This window comes from Misgurnus anguillicaudatus, chromosome 24 (genome assembly GCF_027580225.2).
Source record: "Misgurnus anguillicaudatus chromosome 24, ASM2758022v2, whole genome shotgun sequence".
NCBI classification, from domain to species: domain Eukaryota; kingdom Metazoa; phylum Chordata; class Actinopteri; order Cypriniformes; family Cobitidae; genus Misgurnus; species Misgurnus anguillicaudatus.
The window spans coordinates 6,502,076-6,515,433 of NC_073360.2; the positions used below are offsets into that span (position 1 = coordinate 6,502,076).

Consider the following 13,358-nt stretch of genomic DNA (forward strand, 5'->3'; position numbering starts at 1 on the left):
AACAAAGAAATACGAATTAGGTACGCTTCCATCAAGTTGTTTGCGCAAATGATGGTGGTATTGTGTACCTAGTTACAAACAGTAAACAAAACAATGTACGCATGGAAAATAGAGACAGGAATGCATGTAGTCACAATGGGGCAATTTATCAATTTATTTACTGTGCAGCTTGTAATTGCCAAACTGAATGCTGTGCATAGAAAAAAACAGCTAGCGGAAACAGCTAGACGGTCAGTCCCATGGGTTTAATGTTCGCTACATTCGAATTAATTCAGCAAATGCGTTTCCATCTCCATTTTTCACATCTACTCTTTTTTGCATAAATCAAAAACCACCTTAAGCGAGCATACATTTTTTTTTAATCGGAATTTGGCGTTTCCATCACTCGTTTTCGATGCGATACTTCAAAATGCGCATAAAATCATGGTGATGGAAACATGGCTAGTGATAGTACATTGTGCCTAGTGCTGACTCAGCCTGCACTGCAGAGCCTGTCACAGCCTGTAGAGAGCAGAACTCATGGGTCAGACAACCCTAGTTTAGCCATCATTAATAAGATCAATCAGTTTAGCAGTGTAGAGACAGTGTATACCATGTGATTTTAATGTTTGTCCAGGCAGTAATGTTGAACTTCTTCCAGTGATTTTGTCACTTTAACAAGCCAAAAGCATATATATTTGTGCTTGGATGCTTTTTATTCCATGGCAATGTTTTTGTTTGGTTGTCAATTGTTGTTTACTTACTACATCATATTGTCCAATTAGATTTTCATCCTTGAGTTTTTTTAAATTACTCTTTCCCAATCATATGTTTCTTTGTATTTTGCTCTGGTTTTAACAAAATTATGTAGCATTTTGGGGCAAATATGCAAAATAGTAAAGCAAAACTTGAAGCTAAAATAGCAAATATCTCCAAGGCTACAGTAAATTTTCCAGGTGTACTGACGTAAGCTAGGAAAAATGTGATCCATACAGCACAGAATATGAGCATACTGAATGTGATGAATTTAGCTTCATTGAAGTTGTCAGGGAGCTTACGAGCCAGAAAAGCTAAAATAAAACACAAGACTGAAAGCAAGCCAATATAAGCAAGAACAGCCCAGAAACCAACAGCTGAACCTAAATTACATTCTAAAATGATCTTATCTTTGTAATAACGCATGTTCTTATATGGGAAAGGAGGTGATATTGTTAACCAAAGCACACAAATTAGGACCTGTATTAATGTAAGGATAACAACACTTAGTCTTTGTTGAGGAGGCCCAAACCATTTCATGACATTACTTCCTGGAAGTGTGGCCTTGAATGCCATTAACACCACTATTGTTTTCCCCAGAACACAGGAGGTACAGAGGACAAAAGTGATCCCAAACGCTGTGTGACGTAACATACAGGACAACTCAGTGGGCCGACCAATGAAAGTAAGTGAACAGAGAAAACACAGAGTCAATGAGTAGAGCAACAGGAAGCTCAGCTCTGAATTGTTGGCTCTTACAATAGGTGTTTCTTTATGAAGATAAAACACAAAAGATACAATTGATGAAAATAATGCTCCAATGAGAGAACAAAGAGAAAGCACAATCCCCATGATTTCTGTATAGGAAAGGAATTCAATCACTTTTAAAACACATCTGTCTTTGCTTTCATTAGACAAATACTCCAAATCACAAGGAATGCAGTCACTAGAATCTGTGAAGGAATTAAACAAATATGAATACAAAGCACATTTCAAGGTCTCTGGCCATTGTACAGTATTAAAGCATGAGCTACTACTTATTACCTGTCTCATTACTGATTTCTCCATGTGCACATTGAATACAGTCATAACAGCAGATAGGTCTTCCTTTCTGTGCAGCCTTCCTAGTGCCTGGAGGACAACTCTCAGTGCACACAGACACAGGCAGCTGTGAAAAGAGAAGTGCCATGTAAGGCCAAAATAATGATTTCAAGCCATGTGAATTGCTTGTCCTTAAAGCGATAGTTTGCCCAGTCAGCCTTTTTATATTTTTGTCATATTGCCAGGTCATTTATCATGCCCTCATAATTTGCCCTCTTAAATTGATTTTTGACGTACCTGTCTGCTGTTCTCAGCCCATACCATAAGTTCCTGATTAATTTTAAGACGTTTCTCTGGAGGCAGTGAGTGGTCATACGCACCAACCAGTTTATACTGCATACTTCCATCTTTAGCAGGCTGCCAGTTGACCAGATCATATTTCGCTACAGGATCCCCACTTTCATCAAAAAATATTTTCTCACCTGTTTTGGCAGTAAAACTGACATTTCTCATATACTCCAGCACCTACAAATAAACACAGACATAATTGGTTTCAGTTTGACTTTTATCTTTTAATTGTTTGTCTTCTTAATCACCTTTCTTGGTGTGGGCACCTCTACTTTGCTGCTGTTGATGGAGGATTTTACATAATTGATCAAATTATGCAGTGCATGTGCGACAGCATAAGTTGCCGTGTACACTTTAACATTACGCGGCGGTTTCAAGCGTAATGTTAAAGGCCCCTGTCTTCAATGTTAAAGCCCCCCGTGCAGGGTTTTTTAGCATTCCCCAAGAGAAAAAATAAAATTAATACCATTATCAGAGAGTCTGGCAGTGTGGAAACTCCTGCCAGGCGTTTCTGCTTGGGTAACAAGCACAGTACACATAGGATACATAATCCAATTTATACGTCGTCCTCTGCACTTAAATGGTGTGATATTCACATCCGTGAGACCGGAACGAACGCACATACTTTGCAAGAAATACAAACTCTGCTGATGAAAGGGGCCATTGAACATGTTCCCCTTCTAGAGAGAAGGTCAGGCTTTTACAGCAGATACTTCCTGGTTCTTACAGTCGGACTAGCTTTATCACCCCGCACATACACAAAATGTATGGATGCAGCACTGGCTCCATTGAGACCCCGGGGCATACGCATTTTAAATTACATGGATGATTGCTAATACTAGCAATATCGCGAGAGGTGGTGCTCCAACACAAAACATTGTGTTGGCACATTTACTTTTTCTAGGGTTGGGACTCAACGCCAAGAAAAGCGTTCTTTCTCATGCCCAGAGAATGACATATTTAGGGATAGTCTGGGATTCGATTATGATGCAGGCACATCTGTCTCCCGCACGAATCGCGACCATTCAGCATACCCTGAGCAAAGTCAGGCTAGGCCAGGACCTCACTGTGAAACAATATCAGAGGATATTAGGGCTTATGGCATCAGCATCCACGGTGATTCCTTGCGGGCTGTTGCATATGATGCCGTTTTAGTTGTGACTCAGAGCCGGAGGGTTTCATCCAAGGGCCAACCCTCAAAGGCTGATAAAAGTGATGCACCGCTTGCTTCGTACACTAACTATGTGGATAAGACCCTGGTTGCTTGCCTTGGGTCCCACGCTATGGGCAACTTGTCATCGCGGACTGCTAATGACAGACGTCTCCCTGACAGGCTGGGGTGCAACCTTAGATGGTGGTCTAGCTTAATGGGAATGGGAGGGTCATCAGCTCGGTTGGCACATAAATTGCCTAGAGCTGACGGCTGTATTTCTGGCCCTGAAATACTTTCTCCCCCAACTGAGAAGCTGTCATGTCCTCGAACAGGATAACGAAGCAGATTTTTCACTGGGCTTTAGGACAAGTCCCTCAGAGATAATATCTCTCCTCAACGGCTTGCCATGGGCGAGTCCGGAGAGGAGGGACCTTCTGTCTCATGTGATAATGCATCTCAGGCCCGACCTGTGGAATCTCCATGTTTGGCTCCTGAGGGGAACCAACTGAGGGACACAGGTTTGCCGCCTGATGTTATTGATACTATTTTGAGTGCTAGGGCTCCTTCCACTAGAAAAAATTATGCCTTTAAATGGGGTGTCTTTGAAACATGGTGCATGACACATAATGCAGATCCTGTTAACTGCCAGATTGCTACAGTTCTGAGTTTTCTGCAGGAAAAGCTGTCAGCAGGCTTATGCCCATCCACTTTCAGGGTTTATGTGGCCGTTCTTTCGGCTTGTCACGCTTTGGTGGACAGGGCGCCGCTCAGGAGGCATCCTCTGCTCGCTCGCTTAATTCGGAACTAAGATTCCTTCGTGGGACCTAGATATAGTCCTTGAGGGTCTGGTTCAGACCCCCTTTGAACCTCTAGAGTCAGCGTCTGATAGACTTCTGACACTAAAGATGGTTTTTCTAATGGCAATAACTTCTTTAAAAAGAATTGGGGATATGCAGGCCCTGGCGGTCTCGCCATCCTGTGTAGATTTTGCCCCAGGAATGGTGAAGGTGATTTTGCATCCTTATCCTGATTACCTTTCCTAAGGTTCCCTTTTCAACTGCACATCCGGTCATTCTTGAGACTCTCTGCCCTCCGCCGTTCACCATGCCGGAGCAGGAGTTATACCACAAATTGTGTCCAGTCCGTGCTCTTCAGACTTATGTCCACCGCACTAGCCAGTGGCGTAAGTCAGAGCAATTGTTTGTCTGTTTTGGGGGCCGCAACAGAGGTGCTGCGGCCACCAGGCAGTCCATATCACATTGGGTTAGGGATACCATTGCTCTTGCCTATGAGGCGCGCGGTCAAGTCTCGCCAGCAGGTCTGAGAGCTCACTCCACCAGGGGAGTAGCCTCTTCTACTGCTTTAGTAAAAGAGGCCTCTTTGCAGAGCGTTTGTGATGCGGCAGGCTGGTCCTCTCCACATACACTCATAAGATTTTATAGCTTGTATGCTCATGTCACTCCAGGGTCTCATGTCCTTGAGTCAACATCTCAAGCTGTTGTCTAAACTGGTTGTTCCAAGAGGGGGTATCCCCCACTGCTACTATCAGTAAGGGGTGCCTCCTTACAGAGCGTTTGTGATGCAGCGGACTGGTCCTCTCCGCATACACTCACAAGATTTTATAGCTTGAATGCTCATGTCACTCTAGGGTCTCATGTCCTCGAGTCAACATCTCAAGCTGCTGTCTAAACCATTTGTTCCAAGAGGGGGTATCCCCCGCTGTTACTGTTAGTAAGGGGTGCCTCCTTACCAGTGTTGGGTAAGTTACTTAAAAAAAGTAATCCACTACAAATTACTAATTACTACTTTAAAATTGTAATTTGATTACATTACTGATTACTACACGCAAAAAGTAATCTAATTACTAATTACTTTACTTTTAAGTTACTTTGACAACATCAAATGTAAAAAAGCTACAAAGTGAAACTGTCAGAAACAAGGACGGATGAACCCAAACGCAGGTGATGACGGGGTGAACAGAAAACACTTTATTATAACACAGACAAAACAAGAGCTCACGTGGGGGCAGAACAAACACGGAATACCGACAGATGACTTAAACTAGACTTGACTATGATTCTAACATTAGACAGAATCACACAGTAACAGTACAAAATGAACGAGCACAGGACTAAGAACACAATGGCATTAAATATGAAAAACTAAACAGGATAAGGAGAAAACAAGTGAGGGTAATGAACTAATGATTAAACTATTAACAGGGAGAAGAAGGGGCGGAGACAAGAGACGAGACACCGAAGGTCATATTTGAATGCTTAAAGCTATTTTGGTGTGATTTGCACTCTCCTAAAATTGCTGGTCATAATGATGCAGAAATATTTGTAGCTTTTATAATAAGTTACACATGTTTAACATTTCTCATTAAACATTCTACATTTATTAACATCTATCTATCTATCTATCTATCTATCTATCTATCTATCTATCTATCTATCTATCTATCTATCTATCTATCTATCTATCTATCTATCTATCTATCTATCCACATTCATTCGCGGTCGCGGAGACAGAAACTAGAGTTTTAACACGTCATTTCGCGAGGGCTTTTTGGTCAAGTTTAAGAATGTTAATATTCATGTTAGTTCGTTAAATATAACAATCAAAAGTTGTTTTGGTAATTGTTTAAATAAACATATGATTAATTAATGCAAGTGCACGCATTGAGCTCATGATTAAATAACATAGTTAAATAATGTTAACAAAGAAAACCTTATTGTACATTAGTAATGTAAAAACACACCTGTACAATCGCTTCTGGCAGACCAGATGTCATCGCGCAAAGCCCATTTCTTTGGACATGTATTGTCTGTATTCCACTTGAATGATCAACCACCGCTCACACAGCATCCATGTGCTTGCGTCTCTGACAAGTGATTATGCACATGCTCGTTAACTGACGCTGCGCGCATGCTCGTTAACAGACTCTGCGAGCATGCTCGTTAACAGACGTTGCTGAGCAAAATACATTTTAATTAATTTTTCAACACTTAATTTGTAACGCTAGTAACTTTATTTTGTTGTCATTGGTAACTGTAATCAAATTACATACATTTAAAATGTAAAGCGTTACGTTACTGCGTTATCAGGAAAAGTAATTAGATTACAGTAATGCGATACATAGTAACGCGTTATACCCAACTCTGCTCCTTACAGAGCGTTTGTGATGCGGCGGGCTGGTCTTCTCCGCATACACTCATAGGAGTTTATAGCTTGGATGCTCATGTCCTCGAGTCAACATCTCAAGCTGATGTCTATACCATTTGTCCATAAAGGGGTATCCCCCACTGCTATTTATTAGTAAGGGGTGCCTTCTTATAGGTGTTTGTAAGGCGTCAGGAGCATCCTTTCCGCACACATCCACTATTTTTAGCTTGGTTGTTTATGTCTGAGATTTCCTTGCGGTCCATGTGCGCACACTTACACATCCGTAAGGGGTCCAGACATCTCCAAGCACGGCAGCGTGGGTATTGTCGTTCCCCATAGCGCTTAGCAGTGCAACATTGAGTAAAGCTTTTGATAGGGAACGGAGGGGTTACTTGAGTGTAACCTTGTTCCCTGAAAAAGCGGAACGAGATGCTGCGCTGTCTTGCCGTACAGTAGATGTCCCAGGACTGGTCTTCAAACAAAAGATCTGATGACACAGCTGGTGCTCATCCATTTTATAGCATCACATCGGGTGCGCTGTGATGTTGTCATCAACCGAGGCTATATACCTCCGGGGTCAATTCCATTGACGTGTTTGCACACTATATTCAGCTGGTCAACAATAAAGACGTTTCCCCATAGCGCTTAGCAGCACAGCATCTCGTTCCGCTTTTTCAGGGAACAAGGTTACACTCAAGTAACCCCTCCGTTACTGTTATGTTATCAGTAGAATATTGCACGGCTGGGAAGGGCTCTTAGCCAATCAGATTCGAGAACCCAAAAGAACTGTTGTATAAATAAATGAAAATAATAACCCAAATGAATGCATTCATTTTTTATTTAATGTAAGTAATACAGGCTGTTAAATTGAATTTCCATTATTTATTAAGTGCAGAAAGTCAATGTAATTTCTTATTAGGCAGAACACAATGTAGGTCCAGAACATGGCAGTGATGAAGATGATCAGTAGCTGGGTTTCCATCCAAAGGTGATGAGAATCTTTTCAAAATTCGTTAAAAAAAAGAAAAACAAAGAAATACGAATTAGGTACGCTTCCATCAAGTGAATGATGGTGGTATTGTGTACCTAGTTACAAACAGTAAACAAAACAATGTACGCATGGAAAATAGAGACAGGAATGCATGTAGTCACAATGGGGCAATTTATCAATTTATTTACTGTGCAGCTTGTAATTGCCAAACTGAATGCTGTGCATAGAAAAAAACAGCTAGCGGAAACAGCTAGACGGTCAGTCCCATGGGTTTAATGTTCGCTACATTCGAATTAATTCAGCAAATGCGTTTCCATCTCCATTTTTCACATCTACTCTTTTTTGCATAAATTAAAAACCACCTTAAGCGAGCATACATTTTTTTTTTAATAGAAATTTGGCATTTCCATTCGTTTTCGATGTGATACTTCAAAATGCGCATAATATCATGGTGGTGGAAACATGGCTAGTGATAGTACATTGTGCCTAGTGCTGACTCAGCCTGCACTGCAGAGCCTGTCACAGCCTGTAGAGAGCAGAACTCATGGGTCAGACAACCCTAGTTTAGCCATCATTAATAAGATCAATCAGTTTAGCAGTGTAGAGACAGTGTATACCATGTGATTTTAATGTTTGTCCAGGCAGTAATGTTGAACTTCTTCCAGTGATTTTGTCACTTTAACAAGCCAAAAGCATATATATTTGTGCTTGGATGCTTTTTATTCCATGGCAATGTTTTTGTTTGGTTGTCAATTGTTGTTTACTTACTACATCATATTGTCCAATTAGATTTTCATCCTTGAGTTTTTTTAAATTACTCTTTCCCAATCATATGTTTCTTTGTATTTTGCTCTGGTTTTAACAAAATTATGTAGCATTTTGGGGCAAATATGCAAAATAGTAAAGCAAAACTTGAAGCTAAAATAGCAAATATCTCCAAGGCTACAGTAAATTTTCCAGGTGTACTGACGTAAGCTAGGAAAAATGTGATCCATACAGCACAGAATATGAGCATACTGAATGTGATGAATTTAGCTTCATTGAAGTTGTCAGGGAGCTTACGAGCCAGAAAAGCTAAAATAAAACACAAGACTGAAAGCAAGCCAATATAAGCAAGAACAGCCCAGAAACCAACAGCTGAACCTAAATTACATTCTAAAATGATCTTATCTTTGTAATAACGCATGTTCTTATATGGGAAAGGAGGTGATATTGTTAACCAAAGCACACAAATTAGGACCTGTATTAATGTAAGGATAACAACACTTAGTCTTTGTTGAGGAGGCCCAAACCATTTAATGACATTACTTCCTGGAAGTGTGGCCTTGAATGCCATTAACACCACTATTGTTTTCCCCAAAACACAGGAGATACAGAGGACAAAAGTGATCCCAAACGCTGTGTGACGTAACATACAGGACAACTCAGTGGGCCGACCAATGAAAGTAAGTGAACAGAGAAAACACAGAGTCAATGAGAAGAGCAACAGGAAGCTCAGCTCTGAATTGTTGGCTCTTACAATAGGTGTTTCTTTATGAAGATAAAACACAAAAGATACAATTGATGAAAATAATGCTCCAATGAGAGAACAAAGAGAAAGCACAATCCCCATGATTTCTGTATAGGAAAGGAATTCAATCACTTTTAAAACACATCTGTCTTTGCTTTCATTAGACAAATACTCCAAATCACAAGGAATGCAGTCACTAGAATCTGTGAAGGAATTAAACAAATATGAATACAAAGCACATTTCAAGGTCTCTGGCCATTGTACAGTATTAAAGCATGAGCTACTACTTATTACCTGTCTCATTACTGATTTCTCCATGTGCACATTGAATACAGTCATAACAGCAGATAGGTCTTCCTTTCTGTGCAGCCTTCCTAGTGCCTGGAGGACAACTCTCAGTGCACACAGACACGGGCAGCTGTGAAAAGAGAAGTGCCATGTAAGGCCAAAATAATGATTTCAAGCCATGTGAATTGTTTGTCCTTAAAGCGATAGTTTGCCCAGTCAGCCTTTTTATATTTTTGTCATATTGCCAGGTCATTTATCATGCCCTCATAATTTGCCCTCTTAAATTGATTTTTGACGTACCTGTCTGCTGTTCTCAGCCCATACCATAAGTTCCTGATTAATTTTAAGACGTTTCTCTGGAGGCAGTGAGTGGTCATACGCACCAACCAGTTTATACTGCATACTTCCATCTTTAGCAGGCTGCCAGTTGACCAGATCATATTTCGCTACAGGATCCCCACTTTCATCAAAAAATATTTTCTCACCTGTTTTGGCAGTAAAACTGACATTTCTCATATACTCCAGCACCTACAAATAAACACAGACATAATTGGTTTCAGTTTGACTTTTATCTTTTAATTGTTTGTCTTCTTAATCACCTTTCTTGGTGTGGGCACCTCTACTTTGCTGCTGTTGATGGAGGATTTTACATAATTGATCAAATTATGCAGTGCATGTGCGACAGCATAAGTTGCCGTGTACACTTTATTTGCTATGCGCATCTCTAATGCATCAGTATATTCATTTTGCACTTCTGCTAGGCGTTCTGAGCCAGTACAGTGACCTGTGCTACCTCCGGTGTTTCTGAAAGAGCACTGAAAAGCTGTTTCCCAGAAATCTTTTAAAAGTTCATTTTTTGGTTCTTGATCAGGGTGCACATTCAAAAGAAACTCTCGCAAGCCGTCGAGCTTGACATTCGCTACAGCAAAGCCCACAGCTCCCGTGAGAAAATTGTATTCCTTTATTTCTGCAATAATTCGAGAAGTGATCCAGGATTCACTACCGACCCACTGGAGCCCAGTGACATTCTGTCGTGCAATTAATTGCAGGAGTGGGATAAAATCTCCAGAAGATATAAAAGATACCACCACCTTGGCCGTTGCTGTTTTAATCACTTCCAGTGTCTTTAGGAGCTGCTCTTGTGTATCAGTTCTTAATACGGTCACTGAGTATTCGACACAAATCCCCAATTGATGTGCTGTCTTTTCAAATGTTGAGATTCCATAGCTACCATAATCATTGCGACTGCTGATCATTCCAACCCAAGTCCAGCCAAAGTGCTTGACAAGCTGAGCCAGTGCTCTGCTTTGATAATAATCACTGGCTATCGTTCTGAAGAAGGATGAAAACCTTTTTCTGTCACTCAAGCATGCACATGAGGCAAAATGACTGATCTACAAAAACAAAAGAAAAAAAAGAATAAAAAAATGTATGTGTTATATTTACACCAATTGATTTCATAATTAAAATTTTCTGTAGTTGTACAATTGGGGCATCTTGCAGTGGTTCATTATGCATTGATTTATCATGACAACATGTTGCATATAAAGAAGAGAGTTCTTACCACAGGGAAACTGAAAGGGCTTAGTAAAGAGGCGATGGGAATGGTTGGAGAGGAGCTTGACTCTCCAACAATGGCTTGAACAAATGGTGGTCTAGAACAGTACTCATCATGCAAAGTCTCTTTAATGCCATTTATCAAAGCCATACTCGACAGAATAGCCTGATTTATTGTCCCACATGCATCATATATTTTATAGCCCAAAGTGACACCAGGCAACAGCTGTGTGCTGTTGTTTATCTCCTCTATGGCAAAAATCAGTGTCTGAGCAAATTTAAACTCACGCAAGTTAAAGCTGTGACAATAAACATCAGTAAAGTGTTACAGTACATTCTGAAAATAATCATTATAGTATTATTTTAGTACTACTTTTAAAGGGAGAGTTTACCCAACATTGAAAATTCTGTCATCATTTACTAACCCTCAAATTGTTCTTAACCTATATAGATTTCTTTTGCTTAGTGCTATATTTTATCCACCTTTATAAATAAAGTTATTAAAATTTATTTTACCAGCAATTTTACTGATTTCACCTTCTGTACATGGTATACAGTCATAACAACACATAGGTTTTTCTTTCTGCACAGCCTTTCTAGTGCCAGGAGGACATCTCTCACTGCACACAGACACAGGCAATTGCAACAAATATTGCAGTTTGCTTATTTGCTTATTTATTATTTCTAAAAATGTATTTATACAGTTCAAGTTCATTTATACTGTATATAGAGCACATTTAAAAACAGCCGAAAAACTGAACAAAGTGCTGAACATAAAAATCAAACGCTAAATGCATAAAACAGAAAAAAAAATGTAAACAATCTTAAAATGAATGTGTTAAAACAACACATGTTGTATCTATTTAAGGACAGCACATTTCATGACACATAACTTGACACACTTTGTGTTGTTTTACCAGATCTTGGGTTGTACCTTTTATAACACATAATGTGTTTTATAGGATAACACAAAACAATGTGTTAAAATTAACACATCCTTTCTTAGAGTGAACAAAATGAATGACAGCTAAACAAAGAACAACTACAGTATAATACAAATGGAATTATAATTGGTCAGATCAAACAAGTGTGTTTTTAAAAGAGACATAAAAATTGATACAGAAGGCCCTACCACCGAAAAAGCTTGATCCCCTCTACGTTTTAATCTAGACTTTCAGACATTTTTACATGCAAAATTATCCAGAACATACAGTAGCAGTTTTCTCTTGTTAAAGTCACCCACAATTTTTACCTGTTTAAAATTTATTTTCCACAAAATTAAAGTCATATTTACAACTAAACTTTCCATACCACTGAAAAGAAGCATCATAGAGTCCAAAAGTAACAATTTCATAGTGTGGTTTGCTTCTAGGTTGCACAACCACAAACTAAGATATTATCAACAGTACTACTTTTTCCTACTATAGAAGTCAATGGTGTTCCAGGTCTGCTTGGTTACAAACATTTTGCAGAACAAAGAAATTCATGCAGGTATGGAACAACTTGATGATAAATAAATAATGACAGAATTTTCATTTTTGAGTGAACTGTCCCAGGAGTAGTATTCATAATACTACAGTATTCATAATGCAACGTTATTCTCATACAGACCTGACACATGTAGGTGTTTCTGGTTTGGAAGTGAAAGGGTGCAACTTTTGCACAACAGTTCTATGAATTGGCAAAATCCCCCCAATGTTGATTTCTCTTTCTGCAGAAAGTATAGGTGGGAATGGCTGGCTAAGCATTTTGCAGACGTCTGCTGTGGCTGGGATGCAAGCACCATATAGCAGTAGTAGCAAGAGTGTCTTCTTTGCCATGCCCATGTGAAGGTAGAGCAGGAGCCTTTGTGGCAGAACAGGATATGATCTGCCCTTTATCGTGTTTTGAAATTCCATTTGGGATCAGCGTCATTGCACTAGTTTGCTTTTATTGTTTTATAGAAAATATGGAACCACCTAAAGACCAACTGAACTACAAAATAATGAATTTCCTGCACAATCTTCCTGCAGCAATGCTGCTGTTCATTTTTTTTTTGTGAACCTGAGTTTAATTAAAATTATTATTAAAGTTGGTTGTGTGTTGTTGTACCTCATTGCTGTACCATGTTTTATTTCTTCTTGTCTTTTGTGAAGTAGTTTGTCAACAAATCATTTTTCTGAGTCAGATCTTTTTAATGATTCTCCAGCCCTGAGTAATAAAAACATCATCAAAGTAGTCCATGTGACATCAGTGGGTCAGTTAGAATGTGTTGAAGCATCGAAAATACATTTTGGTCCAAAAATAGCAAGAATTATGACTTTATTCAGCATGGTCTTCTCTTTCGGTTCTGTTGTGAAGCGCATGAAGTCATGTGACTGTAGTGACACGGCTGACCTGTTCCTCAGACATGTTTGTTAGTTTTTTCACACTTGCAGCGTGCGTCTCCCCAGACTGTAAATGAAGCTCGGGCGCACACAAAAAAAAGCGCAACAGATAACAGTCAGCCGCGTCGTACGTCAGCCGCATCAAAGTACCGCTAGAGCTCTTCAAGAAATCTTATGGAGTAGTTTAATTTTGACTCGCTCTCG

General features: G+C 39.6%; 2 protein-coding genes across 2 annotated transcripts; both read right to left on the reverse strand.

The window, feature by feature from the left end:
* Nucleotides 1-594: 594 nt before the first annotated feature.
* LOC141361524 (extracellular calcium-sensing receptor-like) lies at nt 595-4,383 on the reverse strand. The gene is made up of 4 exons (XM_073863003.1): nt 4,312-4,383; nt 2,074-2,301; nt 1,780-1,903; nt 595-1,688 (listed from the first exon to the last, which is right to left on the reverse strand). The coding sequence occupies exons 1-4, from the start codon at nt 4,381-4,383 to the stop codon at nt 790-792; spliced, it is 1,323 nt and encodes a 440-aa protein (XP_073719104.1). The 3' UTR covers nt 595-789.
* A 3,669-nt stretch (nt 4,384-8,052) lies between these two features.
* LOC129437313 (extracellular calcium-sensing receptor-like) lies at nt 8,053-13,131 on the reverse strand. The gene is made up of 6 exons (XM_055195465.2): nt 12,400-13,131; nt 10,796-11,087; nt 9,831-10,625; nt 9,532-9,759; nt 9,238-9,361; nt 8,053-9,146 (listed from the first exon to the last, which is right to left on the reverse strand). Exons 1-6 carry the CDS (start codon nt 12,684-12,686, stop codon nt 8,248-8,250), a joined length of 2,625 nt encoding a protein of 874 aa, XP_055051440.2. The 5' UTR covers nt 12,687-13,131; the 3' UTR covers nt 8,053-8,247.
* Between the last annotated feature and the right edge of the window lie 227 nt (nt 13,132-13,358).

Excerpts from the sequence above, each read along its gene's own strand:
- LOC129437313 (XM_055195465.2), bottom strand. The coding sequence starts at position 12,686 with ATGGAATTTCAAAACACGATAAAGGGCAGATCATATCCTGTTCTGCCA. Across the intron at positions 11,088-12,399 it reads GAAACACCTACATGTGTCAG|CTTTAACTTGCGTGAGTTTA; the intron begins GTCTGTATGAGA and ends TTATTGTCACAG. Across the intron at positions 9,760-9,830 it reads AGGTGCCCACACCAAGAAAG|GTGCTGGAGTATATGAGAAA; the intron begins GTGATTAAGAAG and ends GTTTATTTGTAG.
- LOC141361524 (XM_073863003.1), bottom strand. The coding sequence starts at position 4,383 with ATGGTGAACGGCGGAGGGCAGAGAGTCTCAAGAATGACCGGATGTGCA. Across the intron at positions 2,302-4,311 it reads AAAAGGGAACCTTAGGAAAG|GTGCTGGAGTATATGAGAAA; the intron begins GTAATCAGGATA and ends GTTTATTTGTAG. Across the intron at positions 1,689-1,779 it reads AGAAATCAGTAATGAGACAG|ATTCTAGTGACTGCATTCCT; the intron begins GTAATAAGTAGT and ends ATTCCTTCACAG.